Source organism: Mercurialis annua, linkage group LG5 (assembly GCF_937616625.2).
Source record: "Mercurialis annua linkage group LG5, ddMerAnnu1.2, whole genome shotgun sequence".
NCBI classification, from domain to species: Eukaryota; Viridiplantae; Streptophyta; class Magnoliopsida; order Malpighiales; family Euphorbiaceae; genus Mercurialis; species Mercurialis annua.
This window is the reverse complement of record NC_065574.1, coordinates 12292349-12312888: the sequence shown is the minus strand read 5'-3', so window position 1 is coordinate 12312888 and position 20540 is coordinate 12292349. Positions and strand designations below refer to the sequence as shown.

General features: G+C 36.0%; 3 protein-coding genes across 3 annotated transcripts; 2 read left to right on the top strand and 1 right to left on the bottom strand.

Moving 5' to 3' along the window:
- The first annotated feature begins 3952 nt into the window (after positions 1-3952).
- LOC126681484 (uncharacterized) lies at positions 3953-10043 on the top strand. The gene is made up of 3 exons (XM_056105857.1): positions 3953-4727; positions 4805-5096; positions 9880-10043. Exons 1-3 carry the CDS (start codon positions 4140-4142, stop codon positions 10041-10043), a joined length of 1044 nt encoding a protein of 347 aa, XP_055961832.1. The 5' UTR covers positions 3953-4139.
- A 654-nt stretch (positions 10044-10697) lies between these two features.
- On the top strand, positions 10698-15085 carry LOC126680555 (protein CHAPERONE-LIKE PROTEIN OF POR1, chloroplastic). The gene is made up of 3 exons (XM_050375692.2): positions 10698-11151; positions 12510-12870; positions 14718-15085. Exons 1-3 carry the CDS (start codon positions 10807-10809, stop codon positions 14891-14893), a joined length of 882 nt encoding a protein of 293 aa, XP_050231649.1. The 5' UTR covers positions 10698-10806; the 3' UTR covers positions 14894-15085.
- Positions 15086-15905: 820 nt separating this feature from the next.
- Positions 15906-19623, bottom strand: LOC126680548 (protein ALTERED PHOSPHATE STARVATION RESPONSE 1-like). The gene is made up of 4 exons (XM_050375685.2): positions 18251-19623; positions 17494-17723; positions 17105-17325; positions 15906-17019 (listed from the first exon to the last, which is right to left on the bottom strand). The coding sequence occupies exons 1-4, from the start codon at positions 19194-19196 to the stop codon at positions 16179-16181; spliced, it is 2238 nt and encodes a 745-aa protein (XP_050231642.1). The 5' UTR covers positions 19197-19623; the 3' UTR covers positions 15906-16178.
- Positions 19624-20540: the final 917 nt, after the last annotated feature.

Genomic DNA, 20540 nt, shown 5'->3' with positions numbered 1-20540 from the left:
TAAAAAATAAATATTATAAATTATTGAAAATATGATAGAATATCCATTATATGACACATTTGGTGTAGAAAAATAAAATAAAACAATTTAAATCATCATCCACAGTAAAATATATTTAGAAAAGTAACATTTTTTTTAAATAAAAATCAAGAATTTCTGCGTAAGATGAAAACTGACTATTTAATATTAAAATTTAAAACACATTTGAATATTGAGAAATGTAGGATAAATATTTTATTTTTAACGATAATTATAATTCTTACCTCACTAAAAATTAGAGAAAAAATACTTTCGATGTTTAAACTTTTTACATTTTACTCTAAAAATTACTTTTGTTATATTAATAACTACTTGTTTAATAACATTATTCTATGAATACTCTCTCTCTCTCATTCTTTTTCTTCGTCATTCCTTTTCCGAATTTCCGCCGCCGCTATTTTGTATTTAATTTTAGCAGTTTTTCTTAATTCATGGCAATTATCTCTTTCTCTCTCTAATCTTTTTTCTAAATCATGACTTTGAAGAAAGATCAAAAATATCAATTTTTCATATTTATTGTTGATGTTTATTTCAGTTTGAAATTAATGACAAACAATTGTTTCAGTTTTAGATCTAAAAGATCTGCTGAAAAAATGATTTTCAGTAAAAAAAACAATGCATTTAATATCATATCGGTATTATAACATTATCATATCAATATCATAACATCATCATATTTGTATCATAATTCTTTATGATGATGTACATAAAATATTTATGCATTATGCGGTTTATGATAACAGTAGATTATAATGATAATATAATACGGTTATGATAATAGTATGATAAGATTATGATAAAAGGTTACAATAAAGTACATTATGATAATGTTATGCTAATATGTATGACATTGTTATGAAAATAGATTATGATAATAGTATACTTTCTAGGAAGTATTCAGGTCCTATACTATTTCCTTTTTATTTAACTGGTCTGTAATTAATCTTTCTTATTATTTAGTCTTGTACAATTAATTATCAAATAAAAATAGATAATAATTCATTTTTAAATTTCTGCACCTTTTCTTTTGGATTCCTGCATTTTAATTTATAAAAATAAATTTTATAATTTTAATGTTATTTAAAGTAGGTCTTTTAGCTGGAAAATAAAATAATATTTTAGCTTTTTTTATGTTTTTATCTTTGTTAATTACATTTTTGTATGTTTTATTAAATCAATTAAATCATACTAATTAAATTAATCGTAATATTTTATATATTTTAATGATTTGTTATTATCTATAATATATTTAAATTTGGACTATAAGCTCTTTTTTATCCATATAAAAAATTATAAATATATAATTATTTTTATTTTTATCAAATTAAAATTGCATATATAATATTAAAAATTAGTAAATTTTATATTTTCAATGATTTCATTAAAGTCACAAATTATTCTTATTGACTTTGTATATCGATATTATTTAATTCAAATAAAAAATAAAAAAATTTAATTTTGAAGTTATTTTTTCATCATATATTTAAATATACATTTGAACTTAAATTTTTTATCTTAAGAAAGGTTAAACATTAACTTAAAGAAATAATATTAAATACTTGAATAATTTTCTTATTAAATTGTTAAAATGACAAAATATTATAATGACATCGTGCTATTATAATCAAAATATACTTAATTCTGGATAAATTTATCAATACAATACTGATAAATCACATTATATTTTTAATTATTTAATCACTTAAATATATGCATAATTGATGCGGTTGCGGAAACAGAATTCGACTTCATGAAAAAAGGGAGTAGAAGGCAGCATAATGGCATTATCGTAATTCTGTCAAAGTTGGAAGTGTGCGGTTTGAGTGATTTCTGAGTGTAAATTTATTGAAAATAAGCCAACAATCGATAGATGTCATCTTTACCCGTGGCTTACGTCTATTTTGGGCCAAAATGTTTGGCCCTCAAAAATGACATATTTAAGCGGCTTATATAAAATATTATTTTTTTCTCCAACATTTACTTTTTTACTTTTTTTTAAATCTTTACATTTCATACCAATTTTCTTTATACTATTTTCTAAAAAGTTTACTTTTTATATTAACTCTGATTTTCTAATATTTTCTTTCATCATTTTTAATTTTTTTCACCATTATATTCATGCACTTAATATTTATAACATATTTAATTTTTGACTTTTTTTACTGTTAACGTTTTTCGTCAATTTCAATATCAACACAAAATCAATACAAAATCAACAATATCGAATAAACTAACTGATGGAGTCTGCCTTCTGAACCGGTGAGTGAACCTGCAAAACAGGGTAGAAGCTAACCGGACGGTGGTTGTCCGATTAACTCTCCGATGCTAAAGTCAGTCTAGAGCTTTGAGCAGCGTTTTGAGTATATGAATGTAATTGTGATTCTAGGCATACCTCGTGCTCCTTTTATAGTAGTCGAATATACCTAGTAGAGTTGTATTAGGCAGGTGAATCCTACTTTGTAGGGATTCGGCCGTATCGTAGAGATTCTCCTGATTTGTCGAGATCTACCTTAATCTGATAAGAGTCCTATTTAGGAACGTCTTCCTAAATAGTCTTATCTTCCTAAAGTAGAGTTTATCCTTCCATATGTAGTATTTGTGTCCAAATAGGACAATATTTCCATATTCAGTCGTTTACCCGAATCCCGGACCTGACGCGCTCTTGGCGGATCATGTGGGATTCGGTCTTTATTAGTGTATTACCGAATCTTAGAGATTCGGCATCTCCTCCGTATCTTTCGGTCTTCAGGGGGAGTCCGGCGTCGCCTGAGAGTGGATCCCCTGCAACTCGGCTCCATTATACTTTCAGTAGGATTCGGTATCCATCATTAGCCCCCCCGCAAGTGAGCTGAAGTAGTTTGGCATTTATGCCTTAGTGGATTTTAGCTCTTTTGGAGCTGAGTTCTTTTATACGGGCGAGTCGTTTCGTATTCCGGGCGAGTCGTTTCATATTTAGTAAGATTCTGCGTTGCCACGTGTTGGCATTTGATGATTAAACGGTTAATGATTCAAAAGCGTTTTGTATTTAATCTCTTCGCATTTCTTCTTTTCCCTCTTACTTTGCTTTTCGAATTTACCCTCATTTCTTGTAGCTATTTCCTTTTCGTTCTTCGTTTGATTATTTGATTCTTCGTGACTTGTTTTCTCCAGATTTTTCAGGTATGTTTTCTTTCGTTGTTTGGATGTTAATATGGCTTTCCTCTTTGTATATTCTCCATGCTTTGTGTTCTGGAAATTTCTTCTGTACTTGTTGTTCTTTGATATGTTCTTCAACGTGTTCTTCAATATATTTTTTGTTTGATCCTTATTTTGTGTTTATGTTTGTGATTCCCTGTTCTAGGATGCCTCTTAGTCGAGTGGAAGATGCTTGCGCTGCTATGGCTTTTACCCGATCGAAGCTTCGTAGGGATGAAGTCTTAGATATCTATTTTAAGTATAGTTTTCCTTTTGATTATAGGGTAATATTACCCGGTGTCGATATGGCTGCGTCTGATTCTCCCGGATCTTCTTGTAGGGCGGTTCTTTTTGAAGAGCAATTTGCTGCTGGTCTTAGGTTTCCTTTGGATCCATTTTTAGTAGAAGTGTGTAGGGATTTAAAGGTTGCTCTAGGGCAACTTTACCCTGGTACGATTAGAGTAGTGCTTGCCTTTTCGGAGGCATGTAGGCTCCGGGGCTGTGCCCCTTCTCTCGGAGTGTTATATCATTTTGTAGATTTTAGGAAGTGTGATGGCTGCTTCGTTTTCGCCCTTGGTAGAGAAGGGCGATCTCGTATTTATCTTCCTTGCCTAACCAGTCGCTGGCGAAGGCGTTTCTTTATTGTCTATCATAAATTTGCTTTTCTTCATTTTTCGGATGGTTTTTCTTCTCATCCAGTTCGGAGCTGTTCTTCTCCTTTAAGTTTATCTGAGTCAAAACTTGCTTTTGACATATCTTCTTGTAGTATTGTGTCTCGTCCCATTTTAGATGTCTTGGTTAATAGTCATCTTCGGAGTCGATGGTTTCCTTTGGAGGATCCTCCTCGAGGCTTGGCGGATCTTTGCTACTCTTTTGTTCAAGGTATATTAATTTGCTTAAGTTCTTTTTAATGTTTCTTTTGTAGGATGTCTTCTTCTTCTGACGATTTCCTTTCCGGATTTCAAGTAGATTTGGACGTTCCGATGGGTGGTCCTGACGTTCCTGTCGCCAACGTTATTCCTGGCGACATTGTCGTGGATGGAGCTCCTGTTGATATCCCCCTAGCTTCCGCCGAGGTAGCGTTGCCTGAGGTTATTGTTATAAATGATGATGATGGTGATGACTCGGCTGTTCCAGTCGGCGACGAGGCGATTCCGTCACTACTTCCCCCTCTAGCATCATCTATCGTTTCGGGGGGAGTTGGGGGTGTGGCCTCAGAGGGGCCTGTTGTTGCTGATTCGGGAGAGATTTCTCTAGGTCGAGACCCGGATTCTCCGTCTAGAAAAAGACGTCGAGTTGTCGATGATTCTCCAACGAGGGAGAGTTTTCCTGGAAGCTCTTCTTCTGCTCCAGACTTGGTTCAATGGGTCGAAGGTCAGGATCCTGCCAGTTTGCTGAATCCGAGAGTGCTAGCGGAATATATCCGGACTTTGGCGATTCCTGATGATGTCACGTGGTTCTGTGGTAGGCCGGGTCAGGAGCTTTCCGATCTGGCTTGTTTTCATGGTTTCTCTGTAAGTGCTTTCTTTCTTGAGTATAATATGTTTTTTGTATTCAGTTGCTTTCTTATTTGTTTATTTCTGGTGTGTAGGCCCTTCAATCTGTTCTGGTATTGAACGACCGCCGACAGTGTGCCGAGGAGGAGGTCGAGCGTCTGTCTGCTCTTTTGGCGACTTCCGAGTCTGAAAGGGCGAAATTGAAGGCCTCTTTGGAAGAGCATGATTCCCTTCTGGCGCAGCTCAAGGCGCAGGATGCGATTAATGATCGCCAAGTGAAAGTGATTGAGAAAAAGACCGATGACTTGACTCAAGAGATTGAGGAGCTCATTCGGATCAATTCCCTTGTTGGTGGGGAGATGGATAGTCTTAGATCGGAGGTTGAAGGTCTTCACATCCGTCTGCTAGATACGAAGGCTTTTTACTCTGCTCTGATAAGCGAGTATCGCCTTGCGATTGGGAAGAAGCTTCTGGAGCAGAATCCCAATATTGATCTTTCTGGGGTTAACGGGTTGGATCCCCAGACCATCGCCCGTGATCTCCTCGTCAAGATTTTTAAAGACCGTGTCTAGTAGTTTTCTTTTGATTGTATTTGCTGATGTATTAATTTTGCTTTTTGTAATTCGCAATTTATGAATATATTTTCTTCGTTTTTCTTCGAAATGTGCTTTTGCCTTATCTTTATGTACTTGTCTTGCCTCGAGGGTTATTCTAAACCCTGTTCTTGGCGTTGCTTTTTGTAGAGTTAATCTAAACTCTTTATTTTTGTTTTTGCTTCGAGTTAATCTAAACTCTTTTTTGGCGATTTGCCTTTTCTGAGTTAATCTAAACTCATTTTTAGCCTTTCGTGGCGATCTGCCTGGTTCGGCTATTTTGCTTTGAGTTAATTTAAACTCATTTTCTTGGCTCTTAGCCTTTCGTGGCGATTTGCCTGGTTCGGCGATTTTGCTTTGAGTTAATTTAAACTCATTTTCTTGGCTTTTAGCTTTTCTTGAGTTTGATCTTTAATTTATTTTTTCTTCTTTCGTCTTTGATTTAATCATTCGTGGCTGTTCTTGATTTTTATTTCTTTATTGGTTCGTCTGGCTAATCAGATGGTAGCGAAATTGAATTTTTATTGATAAAAAGATGGCATACAAAGCATTAAAGATAGATTTGACGCCATCTGGTAAGACGGAGAGTCGTTACCGATGATGGGTCGTTTTTCATTCCTATTCTTCCTTCTTTTCGGTCTTGTTTTCTTTGAGATCCACCACTGACTCATCATAGCACTTCTTGGCTATTCCTTGGTCTCCTCTCAGCGTCACTACTCCCTTTTCAGTCGGTACCTTCATTGCCAGTGCTCTGATGCTGGTTACCGCTGCCGAGTCATGGAGGAAAGGTCTTCCTAGGATGGCATTATATGTCAATTCCATGTCCACTATGTTAAATAGTGACATGATTTTCTTGTTCATTCCTCTTTCTGGGCCGATTATTACTTCCAAGGTGACTGCTCCCAGCGGGGTGATGGAGGGTCCACCGAGTCCTGATAGCGGAATTGGGACTCGGCGTAACCTTGACGCTGTTCCTCCCAACATTTTGTATGCTGCATTTGTCATGAGGTTTACTGCACTTCCTTCGTCGATAAGGATCCGCTCCATGTTCCAATTTTCAATGATAGTAGTCACTACCAAAGCATCGTTGTGAGGTGCTTTGACGTGTTCATAGTCTTCTACATCGAAGATCACTGGCGGCATGTGAGTTTCTCGTATGTTCATTACTTCCTTCCTCTGCTTCCTCCTGATCGTGGAGCTACTATGCCCTCCACCATTAATCATGTGTATGGTTCCCAGAATTTTGGATGGGCGCTCGTCTTCCTTTTCTTTTGGCTTGTCTTCTCTGTTTCTTTTTTCTCCCTTGTCATTGCTCTTCTCTTTTCGGGCCACAAATTTCCTCAGTTCGCCTGTGTCGATCATTCTTTCGATCTCGACCTTTAAGTCTCTGCAGCTATCCGTTTCGTGTCCGTAATCGTCGTGAAATTTGCAGTACTTTCTGGTGTCTCTTGCTTCTGCTTTCATTTTGGGTGGCCATACCACGTTTTTGATGTTTTCTTTGATCCACATGAGGACATTAGTTCGGCTGGTGTTTAATGGAGTGAAGTTATTCTCATCATCTCTGGGATCGTATCTCGATTCATATCTTGTCTGGGGGGCGAATCGTCTGCTTTCTTCGGGTCTTCCTCTCCTGTCATCAGGTTTGGACTTGGTTTTTTCTCTGGATCTCTCTTTTGATTCTTTTCCTTTTGCTTCCTTTCCGCGAATCGCCCTTCGCCCTTCGTCTAACTCGAAGTATTTCTGAGCTATGCCCATTAAGTTCGAGAAAGTTGTGGGTTTATTGACTAGCAGCTTGTCCACCAGCTTTCCGAATCGCGTCCCGTCTCGCAATGCTTCTGTCGCCATGTCGACGTTCAGGTTGTCTATCTTCATAGCTTGCTTGTTGAATCGTTCGATGTAGCTTCGCAGGGTTTCTCCTTCTTCTTGGATACAGGCTCTTAGGATACTGGTAGTGGTTTTAGCTGGGATGTTTGTGAGATATCTGTTGAGGAATTCTGTTGAAAGCGAAGCGAAGCTTTTGATCGAGCCTGGTTTTAATTTGTTATACCATCTCTGGGCTGTGCCCGTGAGCGTGGTAGGGAAAACCCTGCAAAGGATGGCGTCCGATACGCTGAGTAGCCCCATGGTCGCTGTGAACCTAGAGGTATGGTCTCGGGGGTCTCCTTCCCCATTGAAAATTGGCAAGGTCGGCAGCTTCATGCTGTGCAGGATGGTCTCCTTCATGATCTCGGGCGAGAGGGGTGATCCTTTCAACCTGAGGTCCTCTATGTCCAATTCTTCAGATTTTAGTTTTTTGAGCGCTTTGGCGATCTTCTCTTCTAAATCTTCTTCCACCACATATGTGGCTTTGCTTTTTTGGGGTGTCTCTGACGATTCGCCCTCTCCTTCTTGGTGTTTTTTCTTATTTTGTTCTTTCCCTGCATCTCTTTCTTGTCGCTTACTCCTTGGTGGGGCGTCTTCTTTTTCCTTCTCCCTTCGTTCGTCTCTTTTCGTATTCAGACCGCTTCGGGCGTCCTCCTGGTTGTGCTCATTTCTGGGTGCCTCCGGTGATTCCTCGTTAGATTTTTCTCTGTCAGGACTTTCCTCGTCGCTGGTTTCCTTTTCTCGCTGGTTTCTCGCTTCGTTCCTTTCTTCGTTTCCTCTGGTCCGAGGTTCCTTGCTTTTGTTGTTTTCTGCCCTTGTCTCCCGTCGGCCTGGGTTTGCATTTCCTGTTCTTTCTCTTCTTCTGGGAGCTGTAGGGCTGAAGTTTTCCCTTAGCATTTTCATAGTTTCTTCGTGCCTGTCGTTTGTTCTTTTGGCCTCATTAGCCAATCTGTCAAGATTTGCCTGTACGGATTCTAGTATCTTTTTCAGCATTTCGCTGTGTGGATCTTGTGCCGCTGCGTTTGGTGCTTGTTCTTCAGTGCTTAGGTTGAAAGCAATTGGGATGCTTCCTCTTATTAGATTAGTTTGGTACTGGGGTGTTGAGAAAGAGAGCCCTCCGGTGTTGCTTTTTTCCCCGGAGTTGAGAAGCCCGTCTTCCGTCACGTTGATTATCTCCGGAGTGCTTTTTGGGTCCATTGGTTGTTTGTCTTTCAGGTTTACTCTTTCAGAAGTCATCTTCTTCAATGAGATTTGTTTTTGAGTTCAGAAAAACTCCTTCTTTTGAAGTTTAGTTAAGCTTTTCCCACAGACGGCGCCAATTGATGGAGTCTGCCTTCTGAATCGGTGAGTGAACCTGCAAAACAGGGTAGAAGCTAACCGGACGGTGGTTGTCCGATTAACTCTCCGATGCTAAAGTCAGTCTAGAGCTTTGAGCAGCGTTTTGAGTATATGAATGTAATTGTGATTCTAGGCATACCTCGTGCTCCTTTTATAGTAGTCGAATATACCTAGTAGAGTTGTATTAGGCAGGTGAATCCTACTTTGTAGGGATTCGGCCGTATCGTAGAGATTCTCCTGATTTGTCGAGATCTACCTTAATCTGATAAGAGTCCTATTTAGGAACGTCTTCCTAAATAGTCTTATCTTCCTAAAGTAGAGCTTATCCTTCCATATGTAGTATTTGTGTCCAAATAGGACAATATTTCCATATTCAGTCGTTTACCCGAATCCCGGACCTGACGCGCTCTTGGCGGATCATGTGGGATTCGGTCTTTATTAGTGTATTACCGAATCTTAGAGATTCGGCATCTCCTCCGTATCTTTCGGTCTTCAGGGGGAGTCCGGCGTCGCCTGAGAGTGGATCCCCTACAACTCGGCTCCATTATACTTTCAGTAGGATTCGGTATCCATCACTAACTAATTTAAAATTTTCAATCTTTTTTTACATTAATTTTTATTTTTCAATATTGTTTCAATTTAATTTTAATTTTTTTTATTTCATTTCACATATAATGTGGTCTTTTTCGTTAATGTTAAAATCAATTAAATATCAACAAAATATCAACACAAGATCAACATTGTAATTACAATAATTCAACGCCATTATTGTCAAACTCAACAAAATATGAACCGAAAATTAATGCAATATTAACACTGTAATATTACAATAATTCAACATCATTATTTGTCTCCTTCCTCCATGCTAATATATCATTACCTAGTCTTAGTCTTAGTTGATTTTTTATTTTTTATTTTAGTTTATTTCACGGACAATATTATCCTATTTACCAATGTTAAAATGAAGAAAATATCAACTAATTATCAACATAAAATCGACAACACTTTAACATTACAATAATCCATCAATCAACCATCATCAACAAATCGTGCTGCAGAATAAAAAAAACACAGAAATACAACTAAACACAATAAAAATACAGAAATAATTCCATAAAACCATAAAAAAATTATTTACATGAAAAGTAGTACTGTATTTCTTATAAATAATCTTTATATATTTTTAATGGTGAAAAATCACGATTAATAAAAAACAGTTAACAAACAAAATTTATAAATTTGAATACGAAGAAAAATAAGAAAGGTGAATTTTTTTGCCTCGAAATCCGATCATATGCCTTTAACAAACTTTTTAAAATTGTTAAAAATGATAGCTATTCTTCTATCCGACAATAGACTTTGATTCAAATCTGAAGAAAAAATAAGAAGCACGGAGATAGAAGAACAGCAGCGACACTACGACGATGAAAATGGCAGCGGAGAAAAAGAATTAGAGGATGGAAGAAAATCAAGTGCCATAGAAAGAGAAATCTCATTGTTAAGAAAGGAAGAAGAAAAGAGAAGAGTGAAAATTAAATGAGTTAATGAGAGTTTTTGATTTTATTTGTGTATTAATAGTGGTTGTATAAAAGAAATAATTATCTCCGGGTACCGTATTTTAAAAATGAAAAAATTGAGTCAGTATAAAAGATAATCGAACCTGAATGTTAGTTATTTGAATTAAAAAATCATTTTTTATGACTGATGTTTATTACACTTATTTTATTTTATGCCTAGTTTAGAGTTTTTATTTGTTTTAGTATTTAAACAATACTATGGGATAATAAACGGCAATTTTAACGTTTGTGAGACAATTTATGTGTAATTTTTCAAATATCGGTATTCATTAGAATTAACGACGTTTATTGTCTATATTCTAATATATTATTGAATTAATAGAACATCATAGTTAATTACTACTATTATTTGTTCATCAACATTTTTCAAATTATTCTTATGTTTATTCGTGACTTCCGCTACATCAATAATTAACCCTTGAGGAATTTTTTTAGTTAAAGTGTCAGATCTTAATCGCTTTTTTAATGTCCGGAAAATAAGTATCTACGGTCATAATTCAATGCAATAAATATAGGATTTAAAATAAAAATTAAAAAACGTACAAGGGCCAAACGTAAATTTTGCCAATCAACATTTAGATACATCTACAACACCAAAACATTTCCACCATAAGAAAAATCTAAAACCAAACCGTTTCTATTCTTCCTTGCAACACTCTCTAATCTCTATTCATAAACAAAAACAAAAACAAAAACTCCAACTTTCTTCCTTAACAGTCCACAAAAATGGCTGCGGCCACTCTCTCCTCCGTCAGACCCAACTCTCCATCCTCCAATTCTCCATTCCCCCGACCACCATCTTCTTCACCAGCATCAGCCACTAATCTAATGAACACCCACTTAAAACCCTTCAAGAACCGGCTCAGTACTGTGCCGTCTCCGAGGAGAAAAGCGGTGGTGAGAGGTAGAGCTGGTTCTCGAGCTGCTGATGATTCGGCTCCGTTCGAGATGTCCGTGGAGAACGCACTTAAGCTTCTGGGTGTGTCTGAAAATGCTTCTTTTGATGATATTCTGAGAGCTAAAAAGTCAGTTCTTGGTTCTTGTAAGGATGACCAAGATGCCTGTGCTCAGGTTACTTTCTGTGCAAATTCTTGTTCTTGATTTCAAAAGATTTGAACTTTTTTGATGTTTGGTATGCAATGAGTGAATCAATTGGTTAGTAGAAGTAGATTTTGAGGAATTTATTGATTGGAATTTGAAGGTTTGAAGTTTTGTTTTTTGAATTTATACCTTGTTAGGTAGCATAGACACTTCATTCAATCCATGTGTCCCGTTTTGGAAACATTTCGGACAGTTGATGTGTCGATTTTTCACATAGGAAATCTTATTTCGCCGTGTTGGTGTCCAAGTGTACCGTGTCCGTGCTACCTAGTTGTTGGTTAACTAACTGAATTAGGAGGATGCTAGTGTTGGGTTTTGAGAAAGTTGGATGTTTTGTTATGTCTATTTTAGAATGATTTCTGGGGTTTTGAGTATAATTTGAAGAATATTTGTTAGTTGTGTTCAAGTAACTGATTCTTGAGCTAGGTGACTTAATTGGACATTTTGTTGTGTTTTATTGAGGATTGAGTTTATTTCTAATGCTATCGTGTTAAGTTCAATTGGTAAAAATGCTTTGTGTTGTATTTTGGAAGAAAATTGAGTTATAGTCCTGAACGATTGACAGGACAAACTGCTAGTTTTCATGTGACTTTCATTTCCGTGTCGACCAATATCCATATAGATTAACTTTAGAATTCATTAGCTGGTTAATAGTTAGAGACTGGAACCATTATTTGTGGTTTCTAAGTTCTTGTTTGAAGTTACATGAGAGATACTAAAGTCTTGTTGAGTACTTTATTGGTGGGGGATTGAATTTCCAGCTTTAATCTGTTTGTGAAAAAATGCGTTGGATAATTTGCGACTACCTTTTAATTTTTGTCAAGCTTCTTGAGTGGATCTTTTTTTAATTTATCCCGTGTAATTTAATGTCCATGTTAAGCCTCTAATTATGTCCATAGTCCCATTTTTCATTATTCTTTGGTTATTAAAAGGACAAAATATATCAAGTAATGAAATCAAATGTTCAGTGATGGGGAATTTAGTTTGTGATTTTGCAGCTGTGCATGAAACTCAAGGTGAGGAACTGATAACGTCTTAAAAGACCTAATAGATAAGGAAGAAAAAGAAAGCCAAATTTTAAGTTGATACCTATCTTATATTGTAGGCCCATTTCATTATGGTGCTTTATCATTCTAAAGTACCACTAGTTCTCATTGATTTGAATTGTACTTCTTTTTATGGATTTTGCATTTTCTTCGTATCAATATGGGTAATTATCTATTACCTTTAGCACTGGTCAAAAGAAACAATGTTTATGCTGATGATATTGACAAGTAGGTAACTTTTTTAGATGATTCTAATCATTCTTATGATTGACTGTAAATTAGGTTGAGGCTGCATATGATATGCTGCTCATGCAAAGATTAACTCAACGCCGAGCTGGGAAAGTTGTTAATAGCGGCATCAGATATGCTGATGTTAAACCCGTAAATGGTCCAGGAATGGGATCAGTACCTCAGTGGCTGCAAACGACAATGAAAAAGACATCTGTTTCACTGGAAACACCATCAACAGGTGATTTGGGAATACAAGCAGGAGTTTATGGAGCTATGATGGCCTTAACTTATGTTAATGGAGTTTCCTCAACATCTGCTGCACCATATGCCGGGGCCGATGTTCCTGGCTTGGTCTTGGCTACAAGTTTTGGGGCTTCCTTGTACTTCATGACCAAAAAGAATGTGAAGTTAGGTAATGATTTTAAATGAATATCAAATGAACCTTAAACAGTTTTGCATTTGTTTCATACCTTTTGAACTTAAATATCGGAGATAGTTGTCAAGGCTTACAATGATGGAAAATTTGAGACATAGTGGTCAATGCTGCATCTGAGACATACCTAAGATTCAAGGCACATAGGGTCGAACCTCGGTAAGATAATACTATAGTTGGAGCCTCATCCAATAGTTTGAGCTATTGGGTGGATTAGTTATATGATATTTCTATGATTGGAAGGTCAAGAGTGCGATCCTTGCCAACTCCCATTTGGTTAAATAAAATAATTGAGCACAATGTGAGCACAAGGTGAGGTGGGCCTATGTGCTTGTTTGTTCACACTTCAAGCCCAATGCACATTTGCATGTAGGGTGTGTTAGGATAATTATATTATTGGAACACCTGATAGTTTGAGTTACGGGTGGATTGGTTATTTGACAAACCTCACAGACCTTCACCACAGGTCTACCAGCAAGTTGCTGCACCGACCTTCACCACAGGTCTACCAGCAAGTTGCTGCACCGATACTCATGAATGTTTCTAATCTACCATAACCCACTATAGATGCACCAGAATCCGATCAGGACACACCCAAGTCACTTGAAGCTGATCCTTCATTCATGGCATCCTTGGTTTCTGATCCTCCCTTTTGTCTTTCTCTATCCTTTCCCTTTCGCTTCTGATTTTCAAACAAAACAATAATCGTGAAAGGTTGTTTATGAATCTTATTTTCATTCTTGAGTTTCACGTGGCCCTAATCTATCTGATATATTTTGGATTTTTTTATGAGTTATAAATTCTTTTGGAAGTATTTGAATTGTTTATTGAATTTACTAACAGTTGTTATAAATGAAGCTGAATATTTCAAAGTAAAATATAGATAGCCTTGATAGTTGATAGCATGTCAAGCTGCAACGAACACACATGATTTAGATATCTTTTCTTCATTTTCCATGTTGAAAATAAAGCATTTAATGGCATCTTCTCAATTTTATTTTTCAAATGATATTTGTTTGTGTTCTTTCTGTAGGTGCTTAGCTTGTTAACTTTAGATGGATACCCTGAAGATTAATAACTTTTCTCTATATATCATGCATATAACTAATTAAAAGCAAATTTCATTCTATGTTCTTTGTAAATGATGAACTTCTTTTCGTTCAGACTGCGACACCGAGCTCTAGAAACCCTTTTGCGCCTTAAATGAAATTTGCTTTGTGAATTCTGAGTTTCGTTGATTTGCAACATTTAGATATCTGGATGGTTAGAAATAACGTGTAGATGAAACTTATGTCTGTCTTTGGTGAAACTGAGTCTCTTTCTTCCTGCTGTTGTTCAGGCTAACCACTGGTCATGTATAAGAACCACAAAATTTGATCTTGTTTTTATGAATTGATAAAGTCTTCTGTGTCTTTTAGTTTATATGCCGTTCTGAACTGCTAACAGTGCATTTGACATTGACTGTCTAATTGATACTTCACATGTTTATCAAAGTTACAATGCCAACTTACTTTCTCACCCCGTATGTTCTAAATATAGTTTAGGCAAGATTGATGTTCAACGCAGCGGTCTATATTGCATGGAAACTTGTCGAGTGCTACGTTTCATGATTTCATTTCCATTTTCGAAAATGTTAATGGAACTCCACAACTTTGTATTTATAAACTGTACTTGTAAAAAATATCATTTTGGCGTTTTTCGTTTCAGTATTTTCCATTTCAACGTTTCAGTGCAACACAGATAGCTGTCAGTCTGCGACGAAACTAAGTTTATTCAATAATAAAAGCATTAGGTAGCATCTAATGTGCTTTCTTCCATGGCGACAGGAAAGGCGACTGTAATAACATTAGGAGGGCTTGTGGCTGGTGCTGTAGTTGGGTCAGCAGTCGAGAACTGGTTGCAGGTCGACATTGTTCCGTTCCTTGGGATACATTCCCCAGCCGCTGTTGTCAGCGAGTTCATTCTCTTCTCTCAACTCTTGGTTTCGCTTTACCTAAGGTAGGATTACAAGGAGATAGTAGTTGTAACTAAAAGCTGTAATTAATCACTTGCATCATCATAATTCATACCCAACACCCTCTTTTTTTTGTTTATTAGGATGTGTATCATTGCATATTGTACAAAAACTACAAATAGATGTAATGCAATAAACCTAAAGAAGTAATTGCATTTTTAAGGGAAGTTGGTTACTGTATATTTTTGTTCTTCAACCTTGGATACCCTGCTCTTCTTTGCTCATATTCATTAGTAGAACCTGCTGATTTGAAGTTAGGAGATGTCTGGTTCATTTTATTTGTGTTTAATTTACTAAAAATAGTTTATAATGGAATACTCATTCTTCTGACTTGGCACAAAAGATCAATTAAAGGCAAATTCATGACTTTGAATAAAAATAACACCGCGAATAATATTCCGTCACTTCAGCTTCAATCTGTATTTAAGGCTCCAATAGTTTTTTTGTCACTTCATCCAGAAAGGTGTAACGAGTCAAAATACTAATTCATAGTATTTTGTTTAAAAGTGATGACCTTGGTTTGGGGAAAAAAAGACCCTTTATAACCCTGCTTATGTAAAAGGAATGACTTAAAGTTTAGTCACATATGTTTGATAGAAAATAATAATAATAATAATAATAATATAATTTTTGTTTTAATTTAAAACATATTAATTTGCTCTGCCTTGACTGAATGTGTGCATAATGGTCCATTCAAAAAGGCCAAAATGGTGGGTTCTTCAACCATTTCTTTTCATTTTTTTATTCTGCATCAATTCTTGCACCTGTCAGTTGTGCTCAGCCTGCCTGCTGCCATTAGATGCCATTGTAAAATCAATATTCACATTCAAATCTAACCCCAAATAAAATAAAAACAAAAAGATTAACTTACTTTCCAAAATAAACTGAAGAATTAATTTTTTTTTAGAAAAAACTTTTTATAATCAAACTGAACATAACTGAATTTATCAACTCGTTTCGGTTCGGTTCATGCACACCCCTATTTAGAAAAGACATTCAATAGACAAATAAACCAAACTCCCCCATTCAACACCAGATTACAAGTAATTACAAGGGATGAATGAAATGCTCACTTCAAATTCCCATCTATACATTTCTTGTTCATTTCACCAAGAAATGCATTAGATCAGGTAATTTACAACACTTCCCAACAAAATTGTGAGCATTACATCCATACACAATCAATCAAATAAATTTAGAAATCAATTCGTCTCAGCGAGCTGCTTCGACATGAATTAATATACAACATATCTATCAACTCCAATGCTTTTTGTCACCTGCTCCCATTTTCTTCAACTTCACTGCCCTCTATGTATGACTTATTATCGGGTTGTCCAATGATCGCGCTGCAGTTGACAAGGTCATTGTACATTTTCATAGAAGCTTTAGAGAACTCTGCTAACGACTCAAAAACTGTCGTAAATCCTGTCTGGAAACCGCTTAATGTTATCCTATGTGTTTCTTGCATAGCGTTGTGGTGTTTCGACCTTTCTATATCCAACTTTTTCCTGAATATATCTAACTGGTCTTTCTTCTCAGTCCAATGGTCGTCATGATGTTCTGCGTTTTGATCGGGTTTATATTCGATAAATTTGGACTCCAATAACCTTGTCTCCGCCTTCTGAACTGCTAGAGTCCTTCTGTCGAGTTCTTTTGCGAGACTGTCGACTTTCCTCTTCTGTTGCTGCTCCTCTCCTTGTTGAGACCACAAGGCCTTTACATCTTTTGAAAAGCTTTTCAGTGCGAAAGTTACAGTCTTATCCGGTAACTTCTCCATTGAAGATAACCAACTATGGCAGATCACGAGTAATGGTGGACCATTAGCTCGGTATGGTGCTGGAGATCTCCTGCCCCTGGAGTATAATTCAACTTCAGGGACTAAGAACTTGGTTAGCCAACCATGTAGAGCCTCGACATATGCTTTTTGAGCTGCAACATATTCCGTAAAGCATGCACGCCAATTGTGAATCTCGGCCTCAAGCTGAAGTGTGGCGAGGCGATGAGAGTCATTGCAGAATTTTCCACTTGTAGGACAAGCAAAAGATTTTACTTCACAAAGAATCTTGTTTTGGGTTTCATGAGATTCAAACATAACCTTCCAGGTGCGAGTTAGGCTGCACATTGAGAAAATAAACAAAGAAATGAACACAATTGTTATTTTCATTTTTGCTTTAAATTCGGAAAACAACTTTTTAGTACCCTTTCAAGAGTTCCACGATTTGAGGCTGAAGTTCTTCATCTCTAAGCTTCTCAATTCTCTTTGATATCGACTCTGCACTTCGAATTGCAACCAGGATTCTCGCATATAAGTCTTTAACTGCAGCTCTGGTCTTGTCCATAGCAAGTTCATCTCCTCCAACATGTTGATTTCTCAACTGCCCACATTTTCTTTCATAAATTTTCCTTGTGCTATCTCCAGCCTAAAGAACGGTAACAACAAATAAATTAAATTAGATCAAAAAAACAAAACAAAGAAAGATGAGTTCTTATCTCCGAAACCTCTGAAACACATTCCTACAACCTAAAACAGATGCGACAACCTATTGCAATCGAGTAATCTTGAAAACCGAAGAGTGACTTTATCTTACCTTAACTTCTTCATAAAGCTTCTTTTCCCAAGCATACAACCGCCCAAGTGTCAGCGAATGGCTTCCTGAATTCATCATTCCACCATAATCATCAAACAGATCATTCTTATACTCTGTCCAATTCGTTGAACTCTTAGAACTGGATGCTACAAGACTCTTACATGATGAAGGCTTATTAGATGAAATTGACCGATGCCACGTAATAGCTTGAATAAATTTTGTCGAATTCTCTGCTTACCAAAAGAAAATGCAGCAAAGTTTTATCAAAACTAATCAGAAACAAACACACACTTTAAACTTTATCATAAGCTATTAGGATACCAAAAATATGCATGCATGAGAAACATCCACTTTCATCACTTCTTACTGTTGAACGAACCCTTTGTTTTGCTCAACTTGTATCATGTTTAGAGCAGCTTTCGCTCCACTTTCCGGAATCCTTATTTCAATTCTACTCTGGCAATTCGTTTCATTTACAAACGAGCTTTATAATTTATTTATGGAATTCATTTGAACCAAACGCACTCAACGTATAAAAACATCCTTTTCACATATCATTTACTATTGCAGAAGTAGGAGTCACAAATATGCATACACAAAGAAGAAATCTTAAATATGGCTAAAAATCTAAGTAGTTCAAGAAAATTAAACCACTAAATAACTATATAGAGAGTACCAATCTAAACTTTCAAGATTACATACTCATAAAGTACCTAATGAAAACACAAAACAACATTAATGCAAAATAAAAACCAACCTTTGATCTCCTCCAAGCCAGATTGGAAATAAACTCTATTAGCCTCCAACATTGTTGAAACATCCTTACCAGAATCATAAGCCCTTATAAAATGATCCTCAATATCCTTCAATGCATCTAATAATTCTCTACCTTTCTCTGCTCCATCCATCACAGTAAGTCCTTTTTGCTCCCCTTCACTTCCATTACTCTCATTATTATCAAAATTATTCACATTTTCTTGAACCACCAGATCCCCTTTCTCTTCATTAACTGCTCTTTTTTTCTCTTCTTCTTCGGTTCCTCTTCGCTGTTCTTCCATATTTTCCTCTTCTTCCTCCTCTTCCTCCAAGTCTGGAATCCCTTCTTCTTCTCTTACCACCTTCAAATCATCATCACAGCTTCTAAAACCACTCATAATCTCCGGTCTAACCGTATCAAAAGGGTTAAAGAAATCCCACCCGAAATGCTCAGCCTGTGGCAACTGAGTGGTTGTCACAGTCTGCTGCTGCATTTGCATGTAAAAATAACCAAACCCTCGCTCATCTCCCTCCTCTAATCCCTCTTCTTTAGTCCCTTCCTCACTAGAATCCGTTGAAGTTACAGAAGTCCCACAAGACTCACAGTTAGTAATAGCTTCATGGCATTGGCTAGTGGACTGTTCATGACTCTCACTTCCCCCTTGCTGCAGAAACATGGGGTTTTCTATCATATTCTGCTGACCAGACGCCTCCGACGGCGGACACGGCGGAGGAAAAGTGATGAGAAACGGTGAAGATGGTGAAGCATGGCGAGCTATAAACAACTTTATAGCAGCAGCAACCGCATATAGAGACTGACAGTATCTACAGTGGGATTCAGCTAGTGCATATCTTCTCTCAACAGCTAGCTTAAGCTGGCGCTTTCGTTCTCTGCAGATGGTCACCACTTCTTCTTCCTCCTCCAGCTTGGAGGCCACACACCCCATTGTTAAAACAAACTGTGTTTTTTCTTTGGCTTCTACAGGCGTGGATGGTTTTCTTTTTCAGTGAAATGGGGACAGTGTAGTGTAAAGTTTATGAAAAAATGTGTGTTCTTTTAGGATTAGAGAAGAAAAAAAGAAGTGGGGCAAGCTTTTTAGATGTTCTTATTTCTTCTTTTTTTTGGTATGTTTTGGTTAAAAGCTGTGTTCTTCAACAAGTTTCAGAGCAGCCCATTACATTGAACAGAAGAAAAGAAAAGAAAAATTTGGTCTTTTTCAAGAGATGAACATGTTTTTGTGGCAAATTTAGTAAAGTGAGAAGTGAGTAGATAATATGAAGTCATAGATTTTGGTGAGCTAGATACTCTAGCAGAAGGACAATGCAACTCATTAGAGGAAGAAGAGCAGAGAGTGAAAGGAAAATATTTAGTATATGACTCCAATTTAAAATTCATATATTAAAGTTTTAGTTTTAGGTTAGGTCTACTAGTTTTTCTTTTTGAAGAAATAAAATAGTAGTGTCTAATTTTTTTTCTAATAAGTATTTCAGCATTTTGAAAATGTATTTGATTGTTATTAGTTAAGGTTGTAAATAAACCAAGCTATTAATGAACGGTTTGGTTTGGTGTTCGGCTTGATAAAAGTTCGACTCGAGCTCATTCATTAGTCTAAATGAATGAGTTTTACTTCTAATATGTTCTTTTATTTAAATGATCCGACTTTGAGTATAGTAATGATAGTTTGTTTATATTCACAAACAACTCGTGTACTCGCTTGGAGTGTAATACATTTAATGGATAGTTCACAATCTTACGTGGTGAGCTAGGTTCACACAAGAATTTCTCATTAGCTTGCTAGTTTGCTTGTATATAACTTGGGAAAAGCATACTAGTGGATTCAAGAGTTCAACTCTTTAATTTAAAAGTTTGACAATAAATTATAAATGTGATGAACTCTCTACTATATATATTTACTATATATTTAAAAGAGACTGAGTTTTGACTCTTGATAACGTAAAAAGTTAAATTTGACAGTCCATTTTATATTCTATTACTTACATTTAATTAAACTAAACAACTATAATTAGTTGGGATTTATGAAAACAGATAAATTAAAGAGTTATAAATTAGAGAGACCATTTAATTAAATATATATATATATATATATACAATTAAATTTAATTCGACGATCTTTCTAATTTATGACTATTTAATTTATCCGTTTTCATAATTATAATACTCTTCATTTAAGAGAATATAAATTTAATATAAATAATATTATTAAAAATGCTCTTATGAAATATGTGAGCTCGTGAGGTTCATATATAAATACAACATGCGTTTGTGGGAT